This window comes from Globicephala melas, chromosome 16, assembly GCF_963455315.2.
Source record: "Globicephala melas chromosome 16, mGloMel1.2, whole genome shotgun sequence".
In the NCBI taxonomy this organism is placed as follows: Eukaryota; Metazoa; Chordata; class Mammalia; order Artiodactyla; family Delphinidae; genus Globicephala; species Globicephala melas.
In genome coordinates this window covers 27,859,814-27,881,772 of record NC_083329.1, presented here as the reverse complement: position 1 = coordinate 27,881,772, position 21,959 = coordinate 27,859,814, and the positions used below count along the sequence as shown (strand labels likewise).

Genomic DNA, 21,959 nt, shown 5'->3' with positions numbered 1-21,959 from the left:
TCATTCTGACACCTTTAAAACCTCAAACATTTCCATCATTCTCTCCCTTGGCTCTAACTCTGAGCTTATAGACCAATCAATCACAGCTGTTCACTAAATGCAACTACATTGTTTTGCACCCTTATTTTGTTCATTCTCTCCCTTTTGCTGACAAGTCTGCTCCCGCCCTATGTGCTTTGTTGAGTTTCTAGCTTTCCTTTAAGAGCCATCTTGAAAACCTTCTCTTTGAAGTCTTCCCTATCCTCTACTGGAGATAATCTTGCCTTCCTTTAACTGAATTGGCTTGCGTGATGCTTTAATACAATTTATCTTTTCTACCTTGTATTACAGCAATTTGTTTACTTGTGTTACTTCCTATACTAGATTTTACTTAGTTAAGTGACTGGCGCATCTCTCCAAATATTTTCTGTGACACACGATGATCTCTTACCTTGCACACAGAAGATGTTCAATACACAATAATTTAAATATTCATTTCACATCTACCAAATTAGCAAGCATTAAAAAGAAATTTTGTACCTAAAGCAATCAAGCTTGTGGCAAATTTGGTGCATTGTTTAGCCTCTTTGCATATCACGACCTGTTATGGAAATTAAAGCAATATTTATAGCAAAAACTATTAAAATTGTCTTTGATCCATTAATTGCTTTCCTAAGAATTTACACAAAGAAATAATTCAGCAAAAGTTAAAAAGGTGTACACTGCAATGTCATCTATACTGATTTAAGAAATTTGTAAACAATCTAAATGCTAATGATAGGGTAATTTTTTGCATAATTATACAATGATAGTAAATCAATATTAGGAAAAGTAAGCAATTGTTAAAATGATGATTATGAAAACTACGTAAAAATAGCAGAAATGTTAATATTTAAAAGAAAAAATCAGTATACAAATATGTCTATACTATAATTACAACTATGTAAAATATGTGTGCATATGAACAACATCTGGGAGATGGTACATAAAAATAAATATGTTACATCAACTATACTTCAATTAAAAAATTAAAAAACAAAAAAATTTAAGAATAGGTTAGTGTATTGAGACTATGGTTAGTGGTTCTGGGTTCTAGAGTTAGGCAAATTGAACTCAAATCTCTACTCCAAAACTTTCTAATTTGGGTGAGTTATTTAACTTCTGTTGCCTCAGCTTTTCATCTGTTGAATGGAAATAAAAAATATTTTCCTCATGGGTCCACTGTGTTAACTGAATATGGTAATACATGAGAAACCCCCAGCACAGTATCGGGCACATAAGAAGTATTTAATAAATATTAGCTAATATTATATAATTATAGCTATTATAATAATAATTCAATAATACTCCAATTATTATTATAACATAATAATAACATTATTATTATTATTGGATTTTAGGAATATTTTAATCTCTTTAAATTTTTAACTGTTTTTGTATCACCTTTAAATCAAAAAGCAATTACAAGTTTGGTAAAATTTTTATTTAATCCTTAATTAGACTTTTAAATGTTGCCTTTTTTTGCTCTTCATTTATTCTTCCATTTATCTAATAAATTTTCATTGCTATCCTGTGCCAACTAAAGCATGTCACTTGCCATCCAGCTCTACAAGGATTAGGTCAATGGCCACTGCAGTCACTGACCTTCAACAGACCCTGAAAGAATTCAGCGGGGAGATCAGGAATGAGGCACTTTGTGCTCTGGGGAAACTGACAGAACAGGCCTTCAGATAGTTAGATATTTTCAGGAGAAAACTTTAGGAGCTCTATTTCTTGCATTTCCTCATACTTAGAAAAGCAATAAAATCATTTAGGGAGACATCTGTTCCTCGTGACTAGCAGCAGCCTTCTACCGAGATGGGGGCTTGATTGCACATACCCCCTTCACCAAATCATACATATACGGACCTCCCCCCCATCTCTTCGGAGCAGTTTCTCAGAGCTATCTGAGACGCTGTCTCCTGGGCTATAGTCCTCAGTAAGTCCCCAAATGAAAGTGAACTCACAGCTCTCACACTGCATTTTTTGTTTGGTTGACACCGGCTGTATGCCAGATTCTAAAAATATTACTACCGTGAACATTCTTGCTTATAATTTTTCCCACATCTTGTATTATCTCTCAAGATAGGTTTCTAGAGGGGAATTACTCCATCATTATGGATGTCTCTTTAGAGAAGTTTGGTTGTTAAGGGGCAAGAAACCAGGAACAGTAACCGAAGGGAGTTGTGAGGAGAGTGCTGTGGAATATTCACATGCCCCTGGGAATGATTCACTGGAGAGTGAGTTTATCAGTCACAGTCCAACCAGCAAAAGAGAAGCCTCCCTTAATATTTAAAACAGAGGAAAATTAATCCAGGGAATTGGTTTTAAGGTGATGGAAACACTGAGAGGCCAAACCAGGGACAGCGAGACAACTGGTAATTATCAACAGCAGAAAACTGCTACCATCTCCCCATGGAAGGGACAAAGGAGCTCAGTGGCTGGGGTTACCTGGCCAGGAACCAAAGTGGCCCTGGAGTTATGGGGGGACATGCAGCTCTTGGAAGAGATGCTATCTGAGGCACAGAGAGAGGGGGGCCCTCTGGCTCTCCTTCCACTCCCCAATCTCTTGCCAGTGCCTCTCTTTGGTTGATCCCAGTCAGAGCCAGCTGTTGAAAGAGTGTGGGAATTTCAGCTTGCAGTAACTGTAGCACTGGGAACCAGGGCCAGTAGGGAAGAGAGACGAGTGGCTTTCAAGACAAGCGGAGAGAGATGGGTAATCAGGGATGGAGAAGGCATCACCAAAGAAGTAAAATCCTTGGGAAGGTGAGATGCTATAGGATCTAGGGCACATGTGAAAATTTCCCCTGTCAAGAAAGGGACACTTTTTCAATTGTAACAGGAGAAAAAAAAAAGGAGAATGTGGGTGCAGGGGCAGATAGACCCATAGATAAAATGTTAAGAAATTGGAGAGTTCATTTCTGATACTTCTGTTGTTACAATGAGTTATGATACAGTGCTTCTGAGAGAGGAAATGTATAATGGGGGTGTTAATAGGAGGAATGAGGAGTCTCTGAGAGTGGAAAAGGGAGCCAATCAGAGGAACGTGTTGTATTAAGAGTCTAATTGAGGTTTAAAGTATTAATTTAAAGGGAAGCCAGTGTAATTACTAAGAGAATTTCTCTAGCAGTGTTTACCTTCTGGACACACGCACAGAGAAGATGGTTGAATTCTTCCAGTGTTGGAGTATATGCCAGGAAAATGTGATGGCAGGAGAGAGTGCCGATATATTTTCTAGGTTCTGATTACAATAAATGAGCTTTGTGAAGGCTGCTTTGATTCACTGATGCTGTCAGTTAAAAGTTTAAGGTCAAGGCTCTTGACAATATCTATTTCAGAGGAAAATCTGACATTTTCTATTGCCCTATTCCAAAATTGAAATGCTTTTGGGAGTCCAAATCTGGGAATGTACACATATACGCACATGAATCTCACATACAGTAGTCAGTCTCTTCTTTTCTACACGGGGAGTTCAGCGTTGGTCCAGGGCTGCCTGTGACTCAATGCAGAAGGCTCTGTAATCCTATCTTCCACTGCAGAACCACTTGGCTCCCACTTAAACTTCTGTTCTTCAAGTTTTCCCTTATCAGTGCAGAGGTGACACTTTCCCCTTCTACCTGCTTGTTGTGGGCAGATTGTGTTTTCCAGAGTGAACCACAACATCTCCCATCCCTCATTCTCTTCCGTAGTGTGACCACCACCACTTCCCCATCAAGAATGGAAGCTTAATTCCTGTCCATTTGGATTTGGGTTGGCTTTTGGGAATTACTTGCAATGAATAGAATGGTTCTATGTTCTAAGATTTGGTCTGAAGAAGCTTTGCAGCTTGGAATGCTCACTCTCCAGATGCTCCCCCTCAGGATGCCCCCTCCTGGACTCCAGGCACCAGCGAGAAGCCCAAGCCACATGGGCGGGCCACTTGGAGATGCTCTGTTGACAGGCCCAGCTGAGCTCAGCCTTTGGGTCATCCTTGCCCAGAAGCCAGACTTGTAAATGAAGAAGCCTCCAGATGATTTCAGCCCTCAGCTATTTGAATCACCCTTAACTGCTTTATTTGGAAAAAAAAAAAAATTGGATGTCTGCTAAGGTCCCAGGCCTTGTGGATCAGAGAAAACCCCTTCCACTATGTCGTGTTCAAATTCCTGATCACAGAATGCATGAGCATTAAAAAAAAGTGGGGTCTGGGGGGTTGTTGTTTTACATCCCTGAGTCTGGGGTGGTTTGTTACACAAGAGATAGTGATGATACTCTCCTATTTTTCTCACTTTGTTCAGAATCTATACCCATTATGTAAATATCTTTTTTTAAAATATACTTCTTTCTCTTTACCACACCTGCATCCCTGCAGGCGTGGACTGTTCCAAGGAAGCAATGCCCTCTCCACTCCCATTGCACTGGGGCAAGTATGTGCATGGGTGAATAATTACATAGTTGGTTGTTTCTATTTATGTAAACTAGATTCCCCAGTAGGTCTCTACAGTTTATATGTCCATAGATATAGTACTTTCCAAAAATGTTACAGCATTGCACTCCTCCAGGTAAAGAATGAATGGCTGTTTATCCATGCCTTTAAGAGCACTAAATTATTTTAATTTTTGCATTCTAGCGACTGAACAATGGCATCTAAAACTGGTGTGTGGATTGAATGAATACGTTAAAGTAAGGGGGCCTCTCTGGCACTTGCCACCCCGTGTTGGTAGAAATCCCAGAGTTCCGCGCGTCGGAGGCCCTTCCGCCGCGGCTGCCATTGCAGAGCAGCAGCCATGGCTCTGCGCTACCCATGGCCTTGGGCCTCAACAAGGGCCACAAGGTGACCAAGGACGTGAGGAAGCCGAGGCACAGACGCCGCCGCTGTCGCCTCACCAAGCACACCAAGTTCGTGTAGGACGTGATCCGGGACGTGTGCTGCTTCATCCCTTATGAGCGGCGGGCCATGGAGCTGCTCAAGGTCTCCAAGGCCAAGCGGGCCCTCAAGTTCGTCAAGAAAAGGGTGGGGACACACATCCATACCAAGAGGAAGAGAGAAGAGCTGAGCAATGCCCTGGCCGCCATGAGGAAGGCGGCAGCCAAGAAGGACTGAGCCCTTACCCTCTGTGCACAATAAAACTTTTTCAGAAAAAAAGAAAAAGATAAAGTAAGGGCTTGAGCTGTTGCAATCTGTCAATGAGATAAATGTTTAAAGATTAAGACACTAGACAAAATATTGAGTTGACAGTTAACAGAAAATGTTTCAACAACTTGATTAGACACAAATCCTCAGCACTGTATTATAGTGTTCAAAGATCACTAGATAAGAAAGCTATCTAGTATTTTAGCAGACATTTCATTTTCGAAGGTGTTATGGGTTTGTTTCCCCTCAAAATATGTTGATGCGCTGGCCCCCAGTATCTGTGAATATGACCTTATTTGGAAATGGGGTCTTTGCAGAGATAATCAAGTTAAAATGAGATCATTAGGGTGGGCCCAATCCAATATGACTGTATGCTTCTAAAAAGGGGAAATTTGGACACAGAAACATATACACAGAGAATGCCATGTGAACATGAATCAGAGATTGGGGTCATACATCTACAAGCCAAGGAACAACAAAGACTGCCAGCAAAGCACCGGAAGCTAGGAGAGAAACATGAAACAGATTCTCCCTCACAGCTCTCAGAAGGAACCAACCTCACTGACATCTTGATCTCAGACTTCTGGACTCCAAAACTGTGAGACAATAAAGTTCTGTTGCCCTAAGGTTTGTACACAGTTTTTGGTACTTTATTATGACAGCCCCAGGAAACTAATGCAGAAGGAAAACTAAAATATCAATGAATGGTTCTTTGTTATTTTCCAGGATAGTTTTAGGAAAGGAAGAGCTGAGTTCCCATTACAGGCAAGTAAGGAGCAGTAACAAGGATTTTATAGGAAGTTTGAAAACCAATTTTCTCAGAGTTGTGAAAACAGCAATTTTTTGAGCAATATTTTTTTCCCTCTTGAGCCCAATCCAACCCAGAAGCTTCCCGCTCCAATTAAAAGTTAATTTTAGGGGCTTCCCTGGTGGTGCAATGGTTAAGAATCCGCCTGCCAACACAGGGGACACGTGTTCGAGCCCTGGTCCGGGAAGATCCCACATGCCACGGAGCAACTAAGCCCATGTGCCACAACTACTGAGGCTGCGCTCTAGAGCCCGTGAGCCACAACTACTGAGCCCATGTGCCACAACTACTGAAGCCCACGCGTCTAGAGCCCGTGTTCCCCAACAAGAGAAGCCACCACAATGAGAAGCCCGCGCAGTGCAACGAAGAGTAGCCTCCGCACACCGCAACGAAAAGTAGCCTCCGCTCAACACAACTAGAGAAAGCCCACGTGCAACAACAAAGACCCAACGCAGCCAAAAGAAAAAAAAAAGGTTGATTTTAAAGCTCACACACAGACAATGTAATCAACGTGTTTAGAAAAAACGGAAGAAGTAGAGGGAAGGTTTGTTGCTTCTTAGGTGGGCAAATGCATCCTGATCTTATGTAAGAGAGATCAAAAATTGCTTCTCTTTTATCACTTAGTACACTGCATAATATTTAATTAATTATTCATAAATATGCTTTGAAAAGAATTAGGTTTCTATTTCTTTGGGGCTTGCAATTTTACAATTTGAAGTGGATTGGAGGAGACTTTCGGGTTGTCCTAGGTTTCTGTGTGTGTAATACTTCATACATATGAAGGAATATATGTAACATATATCTAAGTTTTGAAACATAATAATAAAATAATTATCTGTGATCCTATTGTCCCACTGAAGAAGTTGAGCTTGACTAAGACCATTGTAGCTCCCTGTGTCACCGCTCTGATCCTACCACCCTCTCCCAGCTCCCTCACCACCACCCCCCAGCTCCCTCACCACCGCCCCCCAACCCCCCCATCCCCAAACCAGGCTGACATTGAAAACACAGTAATTTCTATACCTAGTCATCTGTTTATTGTTGCTGCCACTATGCCACTGCAGCCTTTGTATCCTGTGAAATGCAACCCCAAGCGTGGCTTCTCCAGCTCCCTAAACCCTAAGACCTCTAGGTAACAACTGTTTTTTTCAAAATGTTCCCAGATTGATTTTTATCACAATCATATTTGCAGATTTACCTTAAAAGGAACTTGGAGTCTGTTTATCTCAATAGAGTTATCAGAGCATCTGTTGAATAATAAAAGAATCTGTCTGGTCTTTGTCCCTGGTTCCTGGGAGAGAGCTTCTAAACGCTTGGATATGCCCACTTCTAACTCAGAAGTGTCTTTGTTATTCATGCTGAGTCCCTGGGATCACACTTGAGTTTATGATAATGAGGTGACTCATGGTGGATCCCTAGACAGTTTCAAGGTGGGGCTCCATGCCAGAAAGACCAACTCTGCATTTAGAGAATTGGAGCTTTCAGCCAAGTGATATCAGCCTGACCTCCTGACTTTCAAGGAATAGAAGGAGCTAGAGACTGAGTTCTATCACGTGGCCAATGAGTCAATCAATCGTGCCCAAGTAATGAAGTTCCAATTAAAAAATCTGGACACCAAGCTCTGGTGAGATTTCTGGTTGGTGAACACATCAATGCATCAAATGGGTAATGCATTCTGCTTCCTTGGAAGAGAATACAGCTCTGCATTTGGGCCCTCCCAAACCTTGCCCTATGTGTCTCTCCATTTGTATCTTTCATATAAATAAAACTGTAATTGTAAGTATGGCACCTTTATGAGTTCTGTGAGTCATTCCAGCAAATTACTGAACCTGAGGTGGTCACGGAAACCCTGAATTTTTAGCCAGTTGGTCAGAAGTGTGGGTAACCTGGAGACTCCTGAACTTGTGGCTGACATCAGAAGTGAGGGCAGTCTTCTTGGGAATGACGCCCTTAACCTATGGAGTCTGCACTAACTCTGGGTAGTTAGTATCAAAATTGCAGTGCAGTATTGCAGCATCTAGTTTGTAGCTTGTTGCAGAACAGACACTCATTAGGTTAATCAGACTTTTTTGCTAAAGAGAATTAACTTTTATTTTGAAACATACCATATCCTTTCTGGGTATCGTCAATAATTGGAATATGTCCTCTGTAAAGGAATTCATCACCTTGATCAATTAGAGCTTCCTTCACCGCCTCATATCCATGTAAGACCACAGTGATCTGGGATCCAAGGTACAGAGTGTAAACGGGGCCATACTCTTTGGCCAGCTGGAAAGAGATGCAAATGGTTGTAAGGGCTATTGTGAAATCTCTCCATTGGAGGCTTCAGTGGAAATTAAGTAATGATTCACAAGTAGCTTAGACTTTGCTCCATTAATTTCCTTTCAGGAATTTAACCTGGGGTACAGTCATGGATTCATTCTTTCCTTCATCTATACATGCAACAATTGAGCAAATATTTACTAAGCACCTATACTGTGTCAGACACTGTGCCAGGAACCCTCATGGAACTTAGAGTCTAGTGGAAGTAACAGGCAGTAAATAGCCGAACAAACTACATTTGCAATAGAAACTGAGCATAATTCTATGAAAGCGATAAAGAATGTACTATGTTGGATGATAATGGGAAAACAATAAAATAGATGAGGAATCTATGAGGAGGTAACACTTAAGGTAAAACTAAAGATGAGAAGGAAGCAGCCAGGATAAGGGCCAGAAGGAGAGCTCACTAAACAGGTATTAAAAAGGATGAAATCTATATATTTATGATAGCATTGTGCCAAGGGGAAAAATAGAGTGCTACAACATGTGACAGCTAGGGGTGTTTTCAAATGTATTTTACAACCATGCAGTTAAATTCAAAGCAGCCATTTGAAATTACTTATATGAGGATGTACAATGGTGCAGAAACATGTTCAAGTTCTAAATTAAATTGTTGAAAAATAAAATTATGTTTAAAAATCCATTAGGGAATTCCCTGGCGGCCCAGTGGTTAGGACTACGTGCTTTCACTGTCAAGGACGCGGGTTCGAGTGCTGGTTGAGGAACTAAGATCCTCCTGCAAACTGCGTGGAGCAGCCAAAAATTAAAAAAAAAATCCATTTGTTAAAAAATCCATTTGTATATTATAATCCTCCATTTTTTATTTATGATAATTATTTCTAAGAAGCAAAACTTGACACCATTTTTTTCTTTCTGCCTTTTTTTTTTTAACTTAAATGGTAGAGAATTTTGCCATTTTGTACCTCTTTTCTCTGTCCCAGGAAAATGAAACTTACTTCCTTTGTTCTCTTTGAATGACTGTGTCTCTATATTTTGGGGCACACAATGCCAGGTCCTCCTCTCCCAACCTCACCCTCAGCTGATGACTTTGCTCTCTATTTCACAGAGATAATAGAAATAACCAGAAGAGAATGTCCATTTGCTTCTACCATAGCATCCACTTGTTTACCTGAATCTGTGCCCATGTACATAGTTTTCTGTTAATATAAATGACTCTCCATGCTCCTAAAAAAGGCCCAATTCTCCAACTTGTGCACTGGATTCTAGTCCTTTCCAGCTATGGCAACATGACTTTCCTCTTTACAGCAAAACTGAGCAACATCACCCTATTTTCCCCCTTCCCCCGCCCCTGGCAACCACCATTCTGCTCCCTACAAGTTTGACTCTTTTAGAGTCCACATTATGAGTGCATATAGTATTTGTCCTTCTGTGTCTGGCTTATATAACTTAGGATAATATCCTCAAGGTTCAACCATGTTGTTGTAAATGGCAGGATTTCCTTCTTTTTTAAGGATAAATAATAATACTCTGTGTGTGCGCATCATATTTTCTTTATTGATCCATCAGAGGACAGTAATTAGGGTTGTTCTGGAGAATATATGCTTGCACAATGAACTCATTGAGATAATACTTTTTCCCAAAGAATATTTCCAAAGGAGTGAATGTCGTCAGTCAGCGTAGCAGAGCTGGGCTGTGTCAGAGCAAGATGTGGGGATCACTCTTTAGAAGGAGGATCATAAAGTATCCCACAGATTAGTATAAAATAGTAATAATAATATAAAAGGACAGTTATTACATTTGCTTGGCTTGCCTTTTGGTAAGTGTTACACGCAGAGGGGACTGGAAGCCTTTCAGTCAAAGTATGTTCTGACTTCAGAATTTTCCCATTCACTAGAATTCAATCTATATCTCAGGTCAGGTTAACACACCTCACTACCTGCTCTAAAGTGATCCAATCCAGAAAAAAAAAAAAAGATATCTGTCTTCTAATACAGAAACAGACACCCCAAGTGTCTTAGTGGTGAGTAAAACTAAGAACGCTTGAAGATGACATGAAGATAACCTGAAGATGACCCCCCCCTTACCTGGAGATGACCAGCCTCTAATGAAACCCTTACCTTGGAGAGAGATGCAGGGACATCCTTGAGGTTTAGTTGCATCAGATTCCCAATGATGGGAAGGGGAGTTGGGCCAGGGGGAAGCCTTCCCCCTTTGTGACTTTTCTTCCACACAAAAAGCAAAACCAGACAAGTGACACAAATCACAAGAGCAAGAGTAGTGATTTCCAGCAGTGCCATCTCAGCTACTCGATGTTGGTAACTGTTTGGATTGCTTGTTAGCAAAGTCTTGCACACACCCGGGGTATGACCTGCCAGCCAAAGGCTGGTCTGAGTTCTTGGACTTGGAAAAAAACAACCTGGAATTGGTTTTGGCCGTATTTACCTTCCTGAAGCTTGAGATTAGGGAGGATTCATATCTTTCCTACCTCTTGTTCACAAAATCTGCAACTTTTGATTTTTTAAGCCTCTCCATTACATGTACTATTTCCTTTTAGCACTAATGATTCATTAACTATAAAGCTGGGGGATTAAAAGGTACAAACTATTAGGTATAAAATACACGACAAGGATATATTGTATAACATGGGGAATATAGCCAATATTTTACAATAACTATAAAGAGTATAACTTTTAAAAAATTTTTCTAAACATTTTTTTTTGGGGATGTGGACCAGTTCTAAAGTCTTTATTGAATTTGTTACAGTATTGCTTCTGTTTTATGTTTTGGTTTTTTGGCCACAAGGCATGTGGGATCTTAGCTCCCTGACCAGGGATCAAACCCACACCCCCTGCAGTGGAAGGCGAAGTCTTAACCACTGGACCACCAGGGAAGTCCCTAACCTTTAAAATTTGTGAATCACTATATTGTACACCTGTAACTTAAATAATATTGTACAGCAACTATACTTCAATAAATAATTTTTTTTTTTTTTTTTTGTGGTACGCGGGCCTCTCACTGCTGTGGCCTCTCCCGTTGCGGAGCACAGGCTCCGGATGCGCAGGCTCAGCGGCCATGGCTCACGGGCCCAGCCGCTCCACGGCACATGGGATCTTCCCGGACCGGGGCACGAACCCGTGTCGCCTGCATCGGCAGGCGGACTCTCAACCACTGCGCCACCAGGGAAGCCCAATAAATAAATTTTTTAAAGCTAACAAAAAGAGCTTCCCTAGTGGCTCAGCGATTAAGAATCCGCCTGCCAATGCAGTGGGCACGGGTTCAATCCCTGGTCTGGGAAGATCCCACATGCTGTGGAGCAACTGAGCCTGTGAGCCACAACTGCTGAAGCCCACGCGCCTAGAGCCTGTGCTCCGCAACAAGAGAAGCCACCGCAATGAGAAGCCGGCGCACCGCAACGAAGAGTAGCCCCCCACCTCCCCACCACAGCTAGAGAAAGCCCGTGGGTAGCAATGAAGAACCAATGCAGCAAAACAATAAATTAAAAAGCTAACCAAAAACTTTTTTAATTGCAATCTACAATGATTGATTTTTAAGTGTTAAACTAACCTTATATTCCTAGGATGAACACCTCTTCTTTCTCATGATGTAATAAAACTTTTCTATTTTGCTGGATTTGATTTGCCATTACTTTGTTAGGGATTTTTGTACCTATGTACATGAGGAATATTGGTTTGCAATTTTGTTCTCTGTAATGTGTTTGGTTTTAATATCAGGTTTATGAGAGCCAGATAAAATAAGTAGGCAAATGCTCCATTTTTTTTCTTTTTAATAAAAGTTTTAAAATTTTTAATTAAAAGATTAGTATTATTTTTCCTGAAAAGTTTGATAAAATGCCACAGTGAAACAATCTGATGCCTTCCTTGTACGAAAATTTGTTATTAATTTATCTAATTAAAAAAAGAGTTCTAGAAATAGATAATGGTGATGATTGCACAAAATTGTGATCGTACTTAATATTACTGACCTGTACATTTAAAAATGGCTAAAATGGTAAATTTTATGTATATTTTATCACAATAAAGAAAAAAACCCGATTACTTAGTTGGTATTTGAAAACGTTATCTAACTTGTATTTGCATTTAAGGTAATTAATGCTTTTATTTATTCTTTGAGATAAATCTTACTATTAATAGTAATGTCTCAGAATCTAGACATTATCTTATGGGGAATTTGTTAAAATAAATATTTTTCAAAATCTAAAAAAGTCTACTGTTGTTTCCTACTAATTACAGAAAACATTAAAAAAATCTATTTAGCACTAAAATTCTTGTTTCAACTTTACTATTTTTCACTAATTTCAGAGCCATCTATTTCTCTGTATTTTCCCACAGCAGACTATTTGCTTCCATTAACCAACCTTACTGGCCTGCATTCATATATCCTTTAGCTGTGGGGCCACTAGGCTGGGATGCAGCCATAGCCGATGATGGGTTTGTGCATGAAGAACCCAGGCATAGGTAGCTTAGGGACTTCATATATTAATACATTGCTGTATTCCTTCTGGCACTTTCTGTGAAACCAGTGTCCACTGATGCTTACGCTCAGTTGTTTGCAAGCATTTGTTTGCAGACATTCCACAATGAGGTAAATTATTGACTTTGAAATGTTTGAAAAGTTAGAACTTTAATGTTCTGGACATTGAAAGCAAGTGAATAAACAGAGTGGACTGGTAAACATGTTGGAAAAGGGAAGTTTTAAAATTACCTAATCAATTTCCCTGCTTAAAAATCTTGAAAGCGTTTGTTTTTTTTTTTTTTTTTTTTTTTTTTAATTTTTGTTTTTTAATGGACTTTTCCTTTTATTACTAAGGCTTTATATTTCTAGAGCAGTTTCCGGTTCACGGCAAAATTGAGCAGAAGATACAGAGCTCCCATATACTCCCTGCCTCTCACCATGAAAGTCCTGAACCAGAGTGGTATATTTGCATGTGTACGTCCAGTTGTTCCAGCACCATTTGTTGAAAAGACTATCTTTTCTCCATACTGCCTTTGTTCCTTTGTCAAAGATCGGTTGACTATATTTATGTGGGTCTATTTCTAGACTCTTTTCTGTCCCACTGATCTACTTGTCTCTTCTTTTGCCAATACCACACTGTCTTGATCACTGTAGTTTTATAGTAAGTCTTGAAGTTAGGTCATGGCCTCAACTTCATTCTTCACTATTACACTAGCTATTCTGAGTGTTTTACCTCTCCATATATACTTTAGAATCAGTATGTCAGTATTCATAAAATAACTTGTTGGGATTTGATTTGGGATTGCATTGGATCTATAGATCAAGTTAGGAAGAAGTAACACCGACAATACTGAGTGTTCCTATACATGAACGTGGACTATCTCTCCATCTATTTAGTTCTTCATTGATCTCTTTCATCAAAGTTTTATAGTTTTCCTCATATAGATCCTGTAGATACATATTTTGTTAGATTTATACCTATTTCATAGTTTGGGGTGCTAATATAAATGGTATTGTGCTTTAAATTTTTAATTCTGAAATGTTTTGCTTGAAAGATTTCTAACCTTCGGAAAAATCCCTGGTATGTAACAAGACTCAGAAGGCCCACCATGATCCTCTCCCCTCTTGACACCTACCTCACCAGTCTCATTTTTTGGTGCTCCTATTCTCACTGATAATGTTATACCTGTACTAAACTTTGGTCCATTCCTGGAAGGTTCTTGAACTGAGGTCTTCACGTTATAAGGCTTCACATGTGAGCTTTCATTTTTTAAAGTAACAGCTTTATTGAGATATAATTCACATACAATTCACCCTTTTAAAGTATACAGTTCACTTTGTGTGGACATGTTTTAATTCTTCTGGGTAGATACCTAGAAGCAGAATTGCTGGGTCTTATGGTAACTCTTTGCTTAACATTTTGAGGAACTGTCAAAACATATTCCAAAGTAGCTGTACCATTTTACATTCCTACTAGCAGTGTATGAGGATTCCCATTTCTCCCCATCCTTGCAAACAACTGTTATTGTCTTTTTTGTTACTGCCATTCCAGTGGGTATAAAGTCCTATCTCATCGTGGTTTTGATTGGCATTTCCCTAATGACTAATGATGTTAAACATCTTTCATGTTCTTATTGGCCATTTATATATCTTCTCTGAAGAAATGTCTATTGAGATCCTTTGCTCATTAAAAAAAAATTTTGTAGAATTTTTGTTATTCCCTGATCTTTAACTGGCTAGCATACCTTCTCGTTCTTTATCTCCCCCTTCTCTTTCTTTACACTACCAGTAGTACATTCTTCCCATTTGTATAGCCTCATCATAGTTGGAATTGTTTGATTAAGGTCTACCTTCCCATGAGACTGTTGATTCTAAGAGAACAAAGACTATGTCTTATTCACTATTGTTTTGTTCATTGTTGGTCCAACACTTAACACATTTTAGGTTTCCTGGCACATACCAGGCACTTGAACACTTGAATTGTATTCAATTTGATGCTCACATTGTTTCTCCTGTTGTGTCAGGAGGGCTGCTGTCTCCACTGAGGTTTTAGGGGTCACCTCCTCTCTGACCATTTGTGCTCCTCTCTTCCATTGGTTGAGGGTTGTCCCTCGGGATATTAATTCTTGTGCATATCTGAGTTGAATACATCTGCAGAATGACTGCAGCTTCCATAGTATGGGAGGAACCCTGCAGTGAAAAACAACATGTTAATTGCCTGCATGGCACTGTTGAGGCATGGGGACCCAGTGAATTGCATTTTAAAATACAATAGCATCTGGTGCTCCCATTGCCTGGAACACATTCCACCATTACCATCATTCTCTTCAGTTGCCTGGCTGCCTCCTGTATATCCTTAAAAATGTAGCTCAGATCTGACACTGCCTCCTAGAAACCACCAGGCTGTGGTGACCCCCACCTGTACTCCTTGCATCCAGTGTTCTGCCTGCTGTGGTACTTACCACACTATCATACTTGCCTATTTATTTGCTGTACCATCCAAACCGCACCCCCCTCCACCACAAGGCTAAAAGTCTTTTTTGTTGCCTCAGCAACTAGCGCATACTAGATACCCAGTAAATATTTACAGAAAGAAAAGGAAAGATTTAAAAATACTTCAAGATAAAAAATTGAAATAGCTGGCGTCTTAGTCTGCTCAGGCCGCTATAACAAAATACCATAAACTGGGTGGCTTAAACATTCATTTCTCAGTTTTGGATACTGGGAAGTCCAAGACCAAAGTGGTAGCAGATTTGGTGTCTGGTGAGAGCTCTCCTCCTGGTTTGCAGATGGCCTTCTTGTTGTGTCCTCATGTGGCCCAGCGAGACATCTCTTCTTATAAGACATCTCTTCTTATAAGTAGACATCTCATCTACTTCTATTTATGAAGGCTCCACCTTAACAACCTAATTATTGGGTTGGCCAAAAAGTTCCTTCTGTTTTAAAGTAAAAATAAAAGACACATTTTTCATTTTCACCAAGAACTTTATTGAACAACGTATTCACCATTTTGTTCCACTACCTTCTGCCATTTTTCAGGCAACTTCATAATTCCATCTTCCCCAAATTTTTTATCTTTTTGAGCAAAGAACTATTCCAGATGCCTTTTACATTCTTCCAGGGGATTGAAATTTTTTCCATTAAGAGAATTTTGTAAAGACCGAAATAAATGGCAATCTGAAGGTGCAACGTCTGGTGAATATGGCGGATGAATCAGAACTCCCCAGCCAGGCTGTAACAGTTTTTGCCTGGTCATCAGAGAAACATGCGGTTTTGTGTTATCCTTATGGAAGATTATGTGTTTTCTGTTGACTAACTCCAGACGCTTTTCATGGAGTGCTGCTTTCAGATGGTCTAATTGGGAGCAGTACTTGTTGGAATTAATTGTTTGATTTTCCAGAAGGAGCTCATAGTAGAGGACTCCCTTCCAACCCCACCATATACACAACATCACCTTCTTTGGATGAAGACCAGCCTTTGGGGTGCTTGGTGGTGGTTCATTTCGTTTGCCCCACGATTTCTTCCTTTCCACATTATTGTACAGTATCCACTTTTCATCACCCATCACAATTTGTTTTAAAAATGCAACGTTTTCGGTGCGCCACAACTACTGAGCCTGTGCTCTAGAGCCCGCGAGCCACAACTACTGAAGCCCTGAACCTAGAGCCCGTGCTCCACAAGAGAAGCCACTGCAATGAAGAGTAGCCCCCGCTCACCACAACTAGAGAAAAAGCCCGCACACAGCAACGAAGACCCAACGCAGTCAAAAAAAAAAAAAACAAAAAAAACGGAGCGTTTTCATTATGTTTCAGTAGAGCATGGCATGTGGAAATACGGTCAAGAAGGCTTTTTTCGCCTAACCTATGTGGAACCCAAACATCAAAGCGATTAACATAACCAAGCTGGTGCAAATGATTTTCAACACGTGGTATAATGTTGTTTGTTCTCAATTAGTGTCTGGATTTGATCGCTATCAACTTCAACTGGTCTGCCTGACCGTGGAGCATCGTCCAGCAAGATATCTCCAACACAAAACTTTGCAAACCACTTTTGACACGTTCAATCAGTCACAGCACCTTCTCCATACACTGCACAAATCTTCTTTTGAGTTTCAGTTGTGTTTTTACCTTTCTTGAAATAATAAAGCATAATATTCCGAAAATGTTGTTTTTCTTCCATCTTCAATATTAAAATGGCTACACAAAAATTCACCAATTTTCATAAGCTTTTCTTCAACCACACTGATATGACAGCTGTCACAATACAATCTAACAAAATTGTTTCGAAAGAATTTAAAGACAACTAAGCGGGGGTTTCCCTGGTGGCGCAGTGGTTGAGAGTCCGCCTGCCGACGCAGGGGACATGGGTTCGTGCCCCGGTCCAGGAGGATCCCACATGCCGCGAAGCAGCTGGGCCCGTGAGCCATGGCCGCTGAACCTGCGCGTCCAGAGCCTGTGCTCCGCAGTGGGAGAGGCCACAACAGTGAGAGGCCCGCGTGTTGCAAAAAAAAAAAAAAAAAGACAACTGAGCGCTACTAGAGCCATCTTATGGAAAAAAGCAAACGAACCTTTTGGCTAACCCAATATCTGTCAAAGGCCCCACCTCCAAATACCATCACATGGAGCATTAGGGCTTCAACATGACTTTTAGGGGAACACATTCAGCCTGTAGCAGATGGAAGGTAGAAAAATGGATAGAAAGAGGTAATAGGAGAAAAACATGAAAGGCACTAATTCCAAAGAAACATGGTAAGGAAAACAAGTAAAATGTCATTCCGAGTTATATAATAATGGACACTTGGGGGAGTGAGCAATGAATTAACAGTAAATTAGTTTAAAATGCTTACACAAAGACAAGAGACCAGAGGATAGCCGAGAAGCTGGCCCAGCTTGTTGAGATGTTCCTGGAGGGCTGCGGTTGAGATTTAAAATCCAGCTAGCTTAGGTCACTGCTGCTGAAGACATAATTCAATGTGTGTTTTCTGATGCACTTGTATGTATCAGGCACTGTGCTCTCTGTCCATCACAGGAATTTACAGGCTACTCAGAGACAAACATATATCGACTCCAATAGGCTGGGTGAACTAATGCACCCCAACAAACACCACGTGCAAATCACTATTCCAGGTGCATAAACAGATCTTGCTGAACCCACTGAAGAGCTCTGTAAGAATATGTAAACAAGTTCAGAGATATTAGGTAATTTCCCATGGTTACACACTAAGCCCTGACGTGGACACTCTAGCCTAACTTCTATGTCCTTTTTTCCCCACTACTCACTTACCTGCCTTTCACATTCATCCTTTTTGTTCACACAACGTAACTGACCAACTCATATGGGCCAGGCACTGTGCAAGGCATGAGCAACAGATACCATCCCAGGGAAGAGCATGGTCACAGTCCCTGCCCCCCAGGTAGCTAAACATTTGTGAGAACAGACATTAAGCAGGTAATGTGAGGCGTGTGGAGTGTTACAAACAGGGAAACGTGGGGTGCTGACCTGAGCAAGCAGTTCCGGAAGACCTCTCTGAAGAAGTGAAGACTCTTTAGGAGTTAGCAAAGTTGGAGCTACAAGGGAGAAAAAGTAGGCCAGGTGGATGGAATAATACATGCAAAGGGACAGAGAGAAGGTACATTCAAGGACTTGGGCTGGAGAGGTGTGTATACACTTGGGACTTAATCCTAAAGCAATCAGAAGCCACAACGTCTAATTCACAGAATTCCTTCCCCACAGCAAGAGGCAGAAATCACTTAATTCTAAATCACTTCATTTTAAGACGTACCAAAAGCCTACAGGATAATTAGTTTGAATTAAATTTCCCTGGTTTGTAGCCACAGATGTAGGATACTATGGGGTTGGATCCCATAGGAACCCGAGTAAAAGGGCTGCTTTCCCCAGCACTCCCAATTATCAAGCCCTGATGCCCCAACAGCACTGTGAAATTGTCCCCAGGAGGGAATGTTGAGAGCTTGAGCAGAGCAGGTCCAACCCTGGTTCCTGGGTTAACATCTGAATTAGTGAGGTTAATTATATCATACCATTGCCAGTTATAATCTATACAGTTTGTCTTTTCTCCACCTCAAGATAATGTCCCCTCCCCTCCTCAGTGTAAGTATTTCAGCTCTCAGGCAGTCTCCGAGGGGCACGATGCTCCATCCTCCCTCTTCCCTCCTCTGCTGCTGGCTGCATCCCACAAGGAATCAAAACACCCCTTGTTAAATTCCGTGAGTCAGGAAAGAATGGAAATCCTGCTTTCAAAATTCTTACACGAGGCTTCTGGGAAAAGTGTAAGGAGAGCGTCTATAGTTAAGTTAAAGTAGTAAATAAACTGGCTCCGAGCTGAAATGGGCAGGACAGCCTGAGGAGCAGGTTAAGCAACAGAGAAAGGAGACATATGGGAAAAACACAAATCACTGATAGTAAAATAATTTTATTTAGTTTCTTTTTTAAAAAAGGTAGCATTTCACATATAAATTTAGACTTCAAGATTACCAAAAGGAACATCCCTGAAGGTGGGGCGGGGCGGGGGCAGACTTTGAGCCCCAGTGAGCACAGGGAAGCACATTCCACGGAGAGTTTAAGCAGAAGTCCTTTCTTGAGAACTTCACAGTGCTACTTCCCTGTTCCTCAACTCTGCCACCAGAGACTGTGGTTTGTAAGAAAACCCATATTCATCACTTTGGGGCAACAGTTTTTAGCTCATGGGAATAGGAAACATCTCTAGGAATGAAAGCACAAAGGTCAATGATCCAGGGCTTCCCTGGTGGCGCAGTGGTTGAGAGTCCGCCTGCCGATGCAGGCGACACGGGTTCGTGCCCCGGTCCGGGAAGATCCCACATGCCGCGGAGCGGCTGGGCCCGTGAGCCATGGCCGCTGAGCCTGCGCATCTGGAGCTTGTGCTCCGCAACGGGAGAGGCCACAGCAGTGAGAGGCCCGCGTACCACAAAAAAAAAGAAAAAAAAAAAAAAAAGAAAAAAAAAAAGGTCAATGATCCAGATTTCCCACAACAATCATTATTTATATGCAGCAACAATATATGACAGGTAAAGAGTTTATTATATAGTTCCAAAAATCTTTTAAAAAGGGCTAGAGAACACAAAATTCATTCATAAAGAGAATGTATATAATTAAATGAGCAAAAACAAAAAAATTATTCTTTCCATATTACAAATGCCTTTATAGGATAAGGCCCTGGGAAAAGACCTCAAATCTGGGACTCCTTTCCCGTATTAAGTGTCTGGCACAACCCAGAAGCTGTCATGAGACTGACAGTTAGCTTAAAGGTTTCTGGAAGTGGTCCCATGACTTTTCTGTCTGGCTTGAACACAGTGTACACAAATGGTGTCTTAAACTGTGTAAACTCAGGCCTAACTACAGGGCACACTGATTCAAGAAAGTTAATCTTAAGATTAAAAAAACATCCAGATGAAACAGATCTCCCATAGCCACAGGCTAACTCTGTCATCCTCTCATGTAAGTTTAAATCCACTGGCTGCCTAGGAAGTCAGTGGAATAATCCTGATAATCCTGATCTCCTAGTTGAGGTGGAAGCTGCGGAACAACTTAGATTTCAGCATCTCAGGGCCAGGAGGGAAGGAGGCAAAGATGACCAAGGGTGCTTTCTAGGTTACTCCTTGATCCACCCGGTGGGCTCCTGATGAGTGTTGAGAAGGAGAACCCGTGGGCCAGTAACCATGGCAGCCCCAGGATCTGACCTTTAGGCAGAGGTACCGGGGCAAATGAATGTACCCCAAATCCAGTTTTAAAAATAAAAACTTCCTGCAGTTATGATACAACACTGTGCAGTGAACAGCTAGGAACTGGATGCTGCTTCTATTTCTGGTTAAAGTCCTGTTGCACTCTTGGCCAGAGCGGAGAGGTGACATAGAAGGAGTTGTCTGAGCCTAAAAACCAGGCACCTTAGTCACACATGGCCTGGGCAGTGACAGAGATAGTCATCACCCAGTGGAGGGGTATGTATGGCCCCCAGAGCTTTGGTTCAAAGCAAAGGTTTCATCTCACCCAAAACTTCAAACTAAGCTCTATCTCTGAGCCTACTAATGCAATAAACTAATGATTAGGAATCTCTATGAAGAATCTCTGATTGGGTGGCAAGGTGCATGTCCCAGCAGGCCACCATCTTGACTCTAGGAAAACAAAAAGGTGCAAATCGTATCAAGTAAATAGTTGCTCAAGTGGAAGATCATTTCCTGGGGAACTTCAGCGGACTAGATGCTACTCACATGGATGAATGCTGGGACTAGACCCAAAAGAGAAAGCCTGGGTCCTGGCATAATCAGTCTTCTTTACACTTACCACATCCTGGCCGCCTTTTCTCTGACCTCCTATCTCTTGAATGACTGAGCACACATTTCCCCGGGGACCAATGTAAACATTATCCAATAGATCTCAGCTTAGAAAAACACAGCTTGTTAAATATTTAGTGTTTAACATTCCAGTGCAGGCAGTATGTTAGCATCAGATTTTCCCTCATTCATGAGTACCAGTTTAGAAACGAACATACACAGGATATTTGATAAAACTGCACCTGAAAAGACCATCTGGGTGCCAGACAGCTGGCTCTATCCTGCAATCAGCTGATAAACCAGGACTACCACAGGAAAGGCAGAACAGACGGAGCATGAGTTCTCTGTAAATCTGAAGTCGTATAACCATCGTTCCCACTTAACCCCTCGGGCCATATCTTGATATGGGAGAACATTTCCACCTGTTGCATCAACCTGTGCTCTCCTTGTTTTGGATGGGGCTCTCTCCGGAGGGCTCAAGAGCCTCCTTAGAGGGGAGAGAGCTTTTTCTTCCAGTCCTAACCTCTGAATATTTCAAAGCACAAGAGGAGTCCACGAACATGCTAGGGATGTTGCTGCCAAAGTAGATCTTACTGTTAGAAGCAATGGCCTGGTACCTTTTGAGCTCCAGATATTCCGGGGTCAATTTGTGCTGTGAGAGGCAAACAAGAGCAAAGGCATCAGAACACTTTGGTGCAATAGTCACTGCTCTCTTTCCTTACACAGATTTTCCCTATTGTTCTCCTGAATATCATTCCTCAATTGTGAATTGCTACCAATGACCCTCTCTCACTTTGAAGTGTGGCTATCACATTGACAGCATTTTTCAGAATGGCATAAAACTACTGCCCCTTTCAGCATAAGGCTCACATCAATGACAAAGTCTTGACACTTGTGCCTGGGCAGCTTTTCCCATGACAGATTTGGATCCCTGGTTTGGAAACTGAAATTTCTCATCTTG

General features: G+C 41.2%; 2 protein-coding genes and 1 pseudogene across 6 annotated transcripts in view; 1 reads left to right on the top strand and 2 right to left on the bottom strand.

The window, feature by feature from the left end:
• The window catches only part of LOC115857893 (cytochrome P450 2C23-like), a 31,523-nt gene extending 20,814 nt beyond the window's left edge, over positions 1-10,709 (bottom strand). The window contains exons 1-2 of the mRNA XM_030865342.2: positions 10,337-10,709; positions 8,042-8,204 (exon numbers count right to left, since the gene is read on the bottom strand). Of these exons, the coding sequence (XP_030721202.1) occupies positions 8,042-8,204; positions 10,337-10,516 (343 nt within the window). The 5' untranslated portion in view covers positions 10,517-10,709. The remainder of the gene's footprint in view (positions 1-8,041; positions 8,205-10,336) is intronic.
• On the top strand, positions 4,782-5,098 carry LOC115857895 (large ribosomal subunit protein eL36 pseudogene; annotated as a pseudogene).
• The window catches only part of ERLIN1 (ER lipid raft associated 1), a 47,106-nt gene continuing 33,229 nt past the window's right edge, over positions 8,083-21,959 (bottom strand). For 2 of the 5 annotated variants that reach the window (XM_030865345.2, XM_060285916.1), the window contains exon 12: positions 19,103-21,650. In XM_030865345.2, the coding sequence (XP_030721205.1) occupies positions 21,429-21,650 (222 nt within the window). In that variant the 3' untranslated portion in view covers positions 19,103-21,428. Of the gene's footprint in view, positions 8,205-13,983; positions 17,856-18,191; positions 18,260-19,102; positions 21,651-21,959 lie in introns of those variants that run through there. The other 3 variants (XR_009559240.1, XR_009559239.1, XM_060285917.1) reach the window with 3 other exon arrangements.